Source organism: Aythya fuligula, chromosome 16, assembly GCF_009819795.1.
Source record: "Aythya fuligula isolate bAytFul2 chromosome 16, bAytFul2.pri, whole genome shotgun sequence".
NCBI lineage: Eukaryota > Metazoa > Chordata > Aves > Anseriformes > Anatidae > Aythya > Aythya fuligula.
The window spans coordinates 2,929,487-2,940,441 of NC_045574.1; the positions used below are offsets into that span (position 1 = coordinate 2,929,487).

Sequence of the window (10,955 nt, forward strand, 5' to 3'; positions counted from 1 at the left end):
CTCAGAGGTGGATATCTGGGATGTCACGGGCCATGCAGCCCATGTAGGGGCTCTCTGGGAACACAGCGGGACACAGCAGAAGCAAGCCACCAAGCTCGCTGATGACAAAATGCCTGGGGTGCAGCCACCTGGATTCAGCCCACACCTGAGCTCCTGTGCGGTGCAGGAGAAACACCTCCCTGTGCGCAGGGTCAGCGCTCCTGGATCCCGTCAGACACAGGGCTATGAACTACAGGAGGGTTCAGAGACAGCATTAAAAAGAACAGATCAAGCACGGGCTCCTTGGAGAGATGCTTCGAGCAGACCTGGCTCAGCCACTTACAGGACCACAGCTCCCGCTGCCCCCAGGGCTGAGCCTCCGCGGGTGCCTCTCCCTCAGAGCTGCCGGTGGCTCTGTCACTTCCAGCTCCCCCGGGACTCCCTGAGCGCATGCACACCCAGGCAGATTTGGTGTCAGAACGAGCTCGCTTGCTTTGGCACAAACATTTGTCACCACAGCTAACATGATCTAAAACGCTCTAGATGAACACCGCAGTGGGGCCGGCTCGCCTCGGGACACAGCCGGCCAGCAGCACGTGGCCGACGCATCACAGCCCGTGCACTCCTTCTCTCTTTAGAAATCATAGGGGAAGAATCAGAGAACAATCATGAAAAAAATAGCTAAAAGGGGGGATTGTTAATGCACCACTCCTCTCTGCTAATTTCCTTACCACAACAAATCTGTGAATACAATAAATGGCACACCAAGGCCACACGTGGAGATTAAGGGGCAAAGCGGGAGGGGAGAGTTCATAGATTGCTTTTTACTTTTCATCAAGATCTTTGCAGATCTGGAAAAAAAAAAAAAAAGAAACCTGTAAATCCCTGAGTAACTCTGAACTCAGGATTACACACTGCAGTGAACAGCAAGTGTGTCCGTGCACTCATTTTCAGACTGTGCCGGTGAGCGTGGTACCCGATGAGAGGTCCCCTGGCCAACAGCACCAGGAAGGGAAGTAAAACACCCAACGGAGTCCCGCATAAAAGCACGGAGCAGCAGAAGCAACGGCCTCATTTCACCATTACGGGTTCCTCTTGCCATTTTAGCATTGCTCCTGGACAGCAAGGATGTCACCTCCCCGGCGGGAAGCACATGCAGGACCCACAGCATTTTAAAGACACCCTAAAAACGTGTTTCTCCTGCACCTCAGGCACGAAGTGATTAACAGCAGGACTCCACGAGTGCCTTCTCCATCCATCATCTTTCACCAAGGAGAGGTCACAAACACCTCCTTGGTGGGACAGCACCGTTCTGCCTGGGAGCAGAGGCACGAGCAGATGATGCCGCCTTACACCCTCCTGTAAAATTACCCCCACACCGACGGGAGCCCTTGGACATCGCTGACGGAGGCACAGCGCAGCTGCAGGGCCCGTTCTGCAGCCCCTTGCTGGCACGGAGAGCCGTGTCCCTCCCGCAGGCCAGCTCCGCCGTCACCACGCCGCTGGATCCTGGCAGGCTGGCGTTAAAACCCACCTCCTGCTCTGCACATCATCTCCTGGGCAACTGCAAAGGCGGCACTGCGGGCTGTGGTTGGCACATCCAAACCAGAGGGAAGCGGAGCGTGTCTGCGGCGGAAGCAAGCTGACAGGACACAGCATAAAACGGGATCAAACGCTCAGTTTCAGTTATTATGAAGATCAGAGTGGAAAAGGTGAACTGCTCCCATCTGGCTTGCACCAAGACCACCACGCTCGCTATGCCCAGCACTTCGCGCCTGGGTTTCTTTCTGGCTCTTCAGAGTGAAAAATCCACGTGATGGCCTCGGTCCGGCTTGCAGGAAGGGGATTAAGGAGAAACCCAAACCTACAGACAGGCAGCGCTGGGGCAGCATCGCATGCGGCCAGGACAACCCGAACAATCGCTCTTCGTCCATCTCCCTTTTGCACAGACACGCAGGGAGTCCCCCCTGTTTCTCAAGTTAAACGCAGGATGGCACCCGTAACACGGGGCAGAAACCCTACATCCCAGGTTCAGGAACCAAGCAGGCCACCGGGCCGTACCGATGCCATCCCCGGGCTCCGTGAGGCAGCTGCGGAGCAGATCTGCACCGAGCACAGCCAGCAGCAGCCTGCGGGATGTCCTTTGGAGCCGTGAGACCTTTAAAAAGCCACCTCCGCCTTCCCAGCAGCAGCAAGCTTTCCCTACAACCTGCCCAAAAGACGAGGATCTGAGGGATGCCAGGCTAAAACTCCAAGGCTATGGGTTTGCCACGATCCAGGAGTACCGACACAAGTGCTTGCAGCCGCGCACAGATGCCGAGTCACCGACCCGGAGTCTGACAGCGCACAACAAACACCAAGAGCTGCCAGTTACTGTGGGCTTGGAAAACAAAACAAAAACCACTCCGCCGAGATGTTTTGCCCTCCTGAATTTGGCGATGAAACCCGCCCCACAGACAGGGACCGGGGCACGCACGGTGCTGTCAGACGCCCCAGGAGACCCAAGGGGGGGAAGCATCGCTTCTTGCTCGTCTCTCCGCTGCTGCGATCGCAGGTGCTGGTCCTAAAGCAGGGGCGGTGATGCCGCTGCAAGGCCTGCCAGCCAGCGGTGTCCCCTCACGTATGGGAAAACGTGGGATCCGCTCCGGGGGATACACGCTTTGGGAAAGAGCTCGCCTCTGAACGGGCTGACCCCAGGCACAACCCCACACAGCCGGGCACTGGCCGTGCCACGGAGCCCCCACACACCCCACAGGGCCACGCACAAACACCCAGGGGTGAGAAGCAGCCCGGGGGCAGGCAGGGGGCACGGCTCGAGCCCTGGTGTGGGGTAAAGGGGAAAACCCCAAAGCTGGGTCGGTGGCCGTGGCCGAGCGTGCCTGGCACAGGGATGGGGAGCGAGGGGCGCCCCGGAGGCTGGGAACGGGGTGATGGGGTGCCCCGATGTGTGGGGGCTGTGAGGCGATGGGGAGCCCCTAAAGGCAAGGTCACAGGGATGGGAGATGTCCCATCGGGGGGTGCAGCAGTGTGCGGGGACAGGGTGACAGGGTGACAGGGGTGCCGCAGCACCACCCCAGGGGGGCGATGGGGCCCTAAGGCTGAGGGACACGGGGACAGGGACCCCCAGGGACCCCCAGGCAAAGCTTGAAGAGGCAGCAGGAGCGTGGAGGGGGGGACCCGGTGCAGCGGGGGGGACACGGGGACGGCAGGAGGAGGGGGTCCCCGGGCGGGGAGGGCAGCGGGGAGCGGTGTGGGGGGGTGGATGCGGGTTTGGGGCGGGCAGAACCGAGCCGGGGCTGGGCTGGGGGCGGCGGTGGGGGCGCAGCGGGGCCGCCCGTTACCTTCCAGCGCCTCGAAGATCGCCTGCGCCATCTTGGAGCCGGGGCGGGCACGGAGCGAGGGGAGGGGAGCGGGGAGGAGGGGAGCGGGGAGGGGGCGGCCCCCGCCCGCCCGCCCGCCGCCAGGGGGCGGCCCCGTCCCGCAGCCCGAGGGGCCGGGGAGCGGCGGGCGCCATGGCGGGCGGGGGGGCAGCGCCGGGCCCCGCGCCCCGCGTCCCGCTGCGGGCCCTGCTCCGCGCCCTCAACGCCCTCCTCAGGCAGCGCCGCCACCGGGCCGCGCTCGCCGCCATCAAGGGCTTCCGAAACGGAGCCGTGTGAGTGGGACGGGGACGGGACGGGGACGCGATGGGGATGGGGGGGTGCGGCCGGTGGGGGCACCGCGCTCCCTGGGGTGGCGTCTGCTGGGTGCCGGGGGGGCTCCTGGGGTGCTCCCCTGGCGGTGTCCCCCCAAACCTCACCATTTCTTTTCGTTTTCACAGCTACGGGGCAAAAATCCGCGCCCCCCACGCCCTGGTGATGACTTTCCTGTTCAGGAGCGGCAGGTACCGGCCCGCAGGCACCCCGTCCCCGTTCCCCAAAAGCCCAGGTTTAGGAGCAGGAGGATTCGTGAGCCCACTGCTGTGATAACCAGCAGGATAACTTGTATGGAAATGCACACGCACAAGTGTATGCAGTCGTGCAGGTCAGCCACTTGTCTGCGGGTTGGGCCTTGGCAGAATTAGGCAAAAGCACAGCGTGAGAAGAGCGTTGGTTGACCCCCGATGGGTGCCCCCCAGCCCGGTGTGCCCCCCTCACAGAGCAGGAGGTGCCCTTGGGGTACCAGAGCTGATGGTGGAGGTGGGCAGGGTGAGGGGGGTAAGGTCTGGGCTGGTTGCTGGTGGTGCTGCCTGTTCGCTCTCCTAATTGTCCGTTTCTTTTGTCCAGTTTAAGAGAGAAACTGAAATCGATCGCTCAGGCTACGTACACCCATTCCCGGAACTTGGCGTATTTTGTGTTCACCTACAAGGGGCTGATGGCATTGCAGTCCTGGCTACAGGGGAAAAAAATCCCGTTTCATTCTTTCTTGGCAGCCTGCATTGGGGGTTGGTTAGTGTTCGGTGAGAACAATCCCGTCAACAGCCAGGTAAATGTCTTTGGTGGACGTTGGGTTGACAAAAAGACCAGCGGGTGGGTGGTTGTGTGCCGGGAACCGGCCGGTGTAGCGTGGCATAGTGCTGGTGGTTCAGTTCGAGAGCTGACAGCTCTGCTTGGCCTCCAGAGTTGCACTTGTATCTAGGACAGCAGGTTTGCAGCCCAAAGCCACCTGGTTCCCCCACGCGTTCTCTGAGCTGTGGTAACCGCCTGCCTCTGCGCTCCTGGCCTGCTTGCTTGTAGAGTTAAACCCACAAACTTGAGCTTTGTCATTTGTAGAGAACGATTGATTACAGAGCTACACTTAACTGAACTGCCTAAACTGACAAAAGGTGCTCAGGGGGAGTCTGATCTAGAGCTGGTTGTTACCGACTTCAGTTGGGGTCAGAAAAACACAGACACAGATTAATCAGAAGCGTTCTACTTGTGCAATCCCCTGCAAGACAGCACCTTCGGTCTGGTTTTAGGATGTGTCCACACTACTGAGCCTGTCTGTATCTGCTTGGCAGGGTGACGGAGCTGCTCTGTGGCTATCGGCAGCAGCATCTGGGGTCGTGTTAACTTAGCAAAGATGAAAGTTGTGCAACTGAGCTGCAACTGTGCAAAGATCTGTTGCATCAGGTGTGATTTACTGCTTACTAAATGAGAGCACCTGCAGGGAAGCAAGGCTTTGAGGACATAAGGAAGACACAAACATCTCCAGTTTAAGATTTTTTGATATGTGAACCTACAGTCCGTTTGCCGTTAGGTTGGGTAAACTGTTCCTGCCCCTCTTGCACAGCTTATCCCTTCTAAATCACTTCCTCTGACCAGATTTACTGGCTAGGTTCTCTTCCTAATGTTCTCTGGGTTTTCTCTTTATGCAGATCGTTATGTACCTGCTGTCTCGTATCCTGTTTGGCTTGTCTCGGCTGGCGGTGGAGAAGGGCTATGTCCCACAGCCCAAGCAGGATCCCTTTCCACTCGTTGCTGCTCTGGTGTGGGGAACAGTTCTCTGGCTCTTTGAGTACCACCGACAGACTCTGCAGCCCTCCCTGCAGGCCTCCATGACCTATCTGTATGACGACAGTAACGTATGGCATGACATTTCGGACTTCCTCATTTACAACAAAAAGCCTGCAAGCGAGTAGTTGGTTCCTTGGAAAACACCTGTGAACATGACGGTACCTAAGGGAAAAGGTTGTTCTGTCGCTCTCAACTGGTTATTATTATTATTTTTTAAATTAACTTCTGTCAAGGAGAGTTGCCTCTTGTGTCCTGACCAAAATGTTCTGATTAGTCTTCTACTAGCTCTGTTTAGAGCGAGTTAATACCCCGCAGAAACTTGTTGCAATGCCTCAGGGAGAGTAAAATGCCTTGGGAACCTTCAGTTAAAATCAGTCTTCTTTTAAAGATGCCTTATTTTTTCCTGTGAATGTATTTTGTTTGGTTGGTTGGTTGGGTTTTTGTTTCCTTTTAAGAAAGGAAATATGCTCGTAAAATGGCAGCTTGACAGTAATTGGGGAATAGGTCTAATCATGGAAAAAATGCTCTAGGAGTTGTCTGGGTGCTCATGAGATGGAAGCATTTTTCTCTGCTGCTGTGCTCCCTGTCGTGGGAAGATGGGAGTGGGAGCCCTGCTCGGTTCTGGAAGCTGAGACATAATTTCTTGATTTCTAAAATATTGCAAGGAAGGTTGTGTGCTCCCTAAGAGAGTTCCTCTGCAATCTTTCTTCTCTCAGGGAGGCAATAAGATGTTTGAGAATAAAACTTCTGAGATTCTCCCACACGAGTCTGGTAAATCAGGCTTGGAAGGAATATTTTTTTTCTCAGTTTCTCTCATCCACTTGGGCTGCATCTGTCTTTCTACCCAGTGCACTAACTTAATACCCTGTAATTATTTAAAACTTATTTGTAAAGCTTTTGAAAGCTGCTTAAATTAAATACCAGAAACAGTTACGCAATTTAAACTCCTTTGAAAACCGGCTGAGGCACATTGCATGCCCTCGGCTGTCACGCTGGGTACTTTATACGTAGCAGGGAGATGCACTTTCGCTTTGGTGGAAGCCCATGGGTCCAGAGTCCACCCCCTGCACCAGCGGGACGACCTCGCTGTCATCAAGCTCGAACGTACGCGTGGCTGCTGCAGTGCTGTCGCTGGGCCAGGCTGAGGTCACGCAGGAGTATTCAGGTGGCTCTTCCTTTAAATGCACTGCTGAGTCCCACAAACAGCACGTGCCAGGCCTTCACCGAGGGTTGACTGGCCAGCTGAGAAATGCTCCGTTTCATCAAAACAAAAACTTTTCAAGTTGATGAAATCAAACTGTTAACAGCATTAAGCGCTGATAGGTCTGTGTGACACTAAGCCAGTCATTCACTTAATGATGGTGTGTAAAACCAGTAGTCAGGAATTATTTCAGTGTGATATCACAAGAGTCAATAAGCTCCCTGTGTTGTTCCCTTTTGTCTCAGTCAATATTACTTGTTTCTTGCTCTTTTACCTTCTGTTGCCTAAAAGAAGTTAGCTGTCTGTGTACACATCCACTTTTCCATCCTGACCTTGTTGTTTCATAATCCCACTGATGGTGCTCTTCATCATTTTTTGCAGTCTCGTCTTTACAATCCAAGCTCTAGCAATTTGTTGTATTTAATGGTGTGACTGGAACGGGAAGTCCAAGTTCAGGTACCTTCTGTGTAGGAAAAAATTCTTGATATCTTAAAGATGTTTTTCCTTCATCTCTTTAATCTTTTTTATTACTCCTGTGCATCTTCTGAGTGCTGCTTTGCTTTTTATTTTTCCACGCTCTCTGTCACCAAGATGGAGAGTTGAATGTTCCCCTCCCCACAGCCTGTCTGTTGCTGTGAGGTTCAGGATTGAAATCGCATCCAGAGAGGCTCAGCTTGAGTAGAAATCAAGTCTGCTTTTCAGTCTTGACCTACATCTGGCACTGAGGAGAGCTACGTGTGCTGTGAAGTCTCAGTGCAGAGATGGAAGCATCCTTGTGCTCATCCCATGCAGATCCATGACTACTCTTCTTTGAGCCCAGAAGACAAGGATTACTTTACCATCGCCTGTGGTCCCTTTACCTGCTGTTATGGTCTGTCTGGAATGTTGGGGTTGGAACACGGAGCAGTATTTTGTCAATTTTTCTGGGCCTGTAGAAGTTAGGAACTGTTTTTGCACTTCTTTCTAGCTCAATATTTTCTTTTGTCTTGGTGATCTCAAAGATTCAAGTAGAGGGGAAAAAAAAAACATGAAGCTGTAGCTGAGTTGTGATTTCTGTATAAGTATCATGGCTGTGTTTGCTCCGCTGGTGGATGCCTGAGGCAGTGTGTCCTGACAGGGCAGTGCTGCACCTGACCTTCGTGGCAGAAGCCTCAATGTGGTTCTGAACGAGCGTGTTAATATTGAGCTAATGTTGCTGAACAGCCTTTGGTGGGATTTGAGGAAACCCTTCCAGAATCTCAGAGCAATGGCTTGAGAATTTCTTCCTAAAACTGTCAGACTGACAAACCCCAGGCCACGTGTGGTTATTGCAGCACACGCTGCGGCCTGGCTCACACGTGAGCTGTGTCTGTTTGAAGTTTTTAACGTTTTGAACAAATTGTCGATGTTCTTTCAGGAGAAAGGCTTACAGTTCTCTTACACATGAGCTGATGTGCTTCTGCTAGTCGTTGTGAAGCACTTCTCTGCCTGTGAAGTCGGAGGGAAATGTCCTTTTTGTGCTGCCACGCGCAGTACCTCTGTCCTCTCTAGGTGGCAGAATCAAGCCAACAGCAGGGCTCCAGCAGCAGCTTGGCAACTGGCCGCCAGTCGTCCTTGGTTCAAACTGCCCTTTTTCTCTTGGGAATCTACCGCCAACCTCACTTTCAAAGTAAATCGTGCCTGAGACTCCAACCATCTGTACTGGTGACCCAGGAACCAGCTGCTGTCCCTGGAAGCGAAGTGCAGCTCGTCCCAGGAGCAGGCTCTGTGCAGCCGCCGGTCGCTGCGCTTTGGGGGACGGTTTGTGCTCCTGCTGCGTGCGGGCTGGGCGCTAAGCTGCAAGTCACTCCTTTCCCCGGGGAGGTAATTGGGACGGTTCTTTAACGGCATTAGTGCTCGTTGCCTCTTCTGCCACCAGATAGCTGGGGACGGACCCCTTATGCTGCCGATGTGCCGGAACAATGCGGGCGTGTAGTAAGGAAGCGAACTAGAAGTAATTTGTCTGAGTCAGACTTTTGGATACATAAGTGACACTCCCTGCCCTCCCCCAGCGCATTGTGTAAGGAATTGAGTCCCCTGTTTGTGTTCCTCTTTATTAGCATTAAAACCAAAAGGGATAAAGAGACAGTTGGGAAGCCACCTGCGAATCGGCCGAATGCTGAAGGAATCACAAAGGAGAGCCGTTTTTTCTCCCCGACCCTGATCAGTTTTGAATTTTAAGATGAACATGCTTTTGTTTGTCTACGTCGACCTTATTTCCTCTTCTTATTTCTTCTCAGCCACCTGACTCTGAGATGCTGAGCGCCTCGAAAGAGGAGCAGGGCATCTCCATGTTTAGCTTGGTTTGTCAAAAATTGGGATTTCTGGATAAAACTGGTGCGTTTGTTTTAAATTGATGCTCCTCCTTCAGATTTTAAGCCTCTTTCACAGAGGGAACTTTAAAGGTTAATGAATTGAACTGATCAAAAGTTTTCACCAAGCCTTGACTCTGTATCCTGAGCTATTAATCATTTATTTTATGAGTGAACAAAGCGAGCTGAGGGTTATTTACAGCCGCCGCATGCTGCCCTGGCATACCTGCTGTGCTTCACTTCTCTTTGGAAAATTGCTCTTACATTAGTGTGCTTTTTCAGGGTTGCTGAAGGAAACATCTCCGGGACAATTACATTATTTAACAAGGGTGAAAGCTGAGTGGGTGCGTGATATTTGGTTTAGCTGAGGTACTGCATCTGATCTGTGCAGTTCAGGAGAGGGTCATTCTGAAAGAAAAACTGCAGAAGATTTTTGGTGTCGCTGCTGCAAGACTTCCTTGCCCCGGTGGAGAAGTTTAAGCTCTGCTTTAAACCGAGCTGGGTGTGGGGTGGCAATGATGGGATGGCCTCAGGCTCCTGAAGCAGACCAAAAGCAGGTGTTCAGAACATCCCCCCTGCACCCTGAGCTCTGCAGCCAGCTGGGAGCCTTCGTGGATGGCTGGTGCTAGTGAAGGAACCAGTAACCACTGCGGGTATCCTCTCGAAGGAGAAACTGGTGTGACTCAAGCTCATTTTCACTGCCTCAGCACAAACACGACCTTTGGAAAATACCCTGAGCCGCGCACTGTTTCCTATTTGTCAGGTTGTGTTTGTCTGCCTGGATCCTGCTAACCTGAGCAGACTGTGCTCGCCTTTCTGGTGCTGGTTTTGAAATCCACCTGATAAGGAGTAGAAAAAACGAGGCGTAATGCTGCCCAGTGCCATGTCTGGCTGCCACTGTTAGTGTTTTAGGGGTGCTAATCTTGAATTCTCAACCTGTGTGTTCAGACCAGATTGTTGGAGGAGGTAACTTTTTTTTCCTTTACTTAGAATTTGCTTCTCTCTCATTTCTTTATGAGACTTGTGATGAGGAGGGGAGAAACAAATTAAATGCTCTGTAATGCAAATATTGTTACCTCTGGTTTTGGCCTCGCTGTATTTTGCATTCATAATTGCCATGTAACCCAGGTCCTGATTGTGGGATGGCATAGGATAACGCTAAGTCCATAACCTCAGGTAACTTGTGGTGATGCCAATCGGAATGCTTGTGGCAGCTCCCCGGTGGGTTTAAGCGGTGTGAAGGAAGGGGCAGTGGTGCTGGAGTAGCTCTGTCTGCTGTGAATCAGCTTCCTGTGCAGCCGGTGCAGCAGTCAGCCTGGTGTAAGATTTCTGCTCACCTCCTTTGCAGATTGTTTCTGTATAGTTGGGTTTTGAAGATCATGTTGTGCTTTCTATAATAATAATAATAAAACTAATTTTTTGACTTTTTTTTTTTTACTGTCATCATTATGAAGCTAAAATATTTAAAGTAATGCTTAATTAGTGCATGCTACTAGTCCTGCCTGCAGAGAAGAAATGCTGAGAGGGTTTTTCAAATCAGCCGTGCCCTCACGTTACCTGCTCCCAAAAGCCAGCGCTGGATTTACCACGCCACCAGCTTGAACTGCTGCAGCCCCTGGGAAGGATCCCGTCCTCAGTGACAAACTGGGGCGGCTGTCATCTTCCTGAAGCACAAACTTCCCCCTGTGCTGGCTGCTTGGACCTCTCGGGTGTTGCTGTATCTTCAGACCAAGTGAGTCAAACTGGGGCTAGGCTGCACCATTCATGACGTGTGCCGGGACGTGCTCGGTGTGAGCAGGAATGAACAGGACCGGCTCTTGCATTGCAGCATGAAGTCAGCCTGGCTCCTTTGGGCTCCCTGGGGTGGTTTTAGGGCAGGCTGCTCCTCGGTACCTTGCAGCTCATTGCTGATGTGGGCAGGTGGATTCAGAAAGCGTGCAGCTTCCAAAGAACACAGGGCTGAGTCTGCCT

General features: G+C 53.0%; 1 protein-coding gene across 1 annotated transcript; it reads left to right on the top strand.

Moving 5' to 3' along the window:
- Window positions 1-3,491: 3,491 nt before the first annotated feature.
- PXMP4 (peroxisomal membrane protein 4) lies at window positions 3,492-7,666 on the top strand. The gene is made up of 4 exons (XM_032198504.1): window positions 3,492-3,631; window positions 3,797-3,859; window positions 4,242-4,440; window positions 5,315-7,666. The coding sequence occupies exons 1-4, from the start codon at window positions 3,492-3,494 to the stop codon at window positions 5,576-5,578; spliced, it is 666 nt and encodes a 221-aa protein (XP_032054395.1). The 3' UTR covers window positions 5,579-7,666.
- The last annotated feature ends 3,289 nt before the right edge of the window (window positions 7,667-10,955 follow it).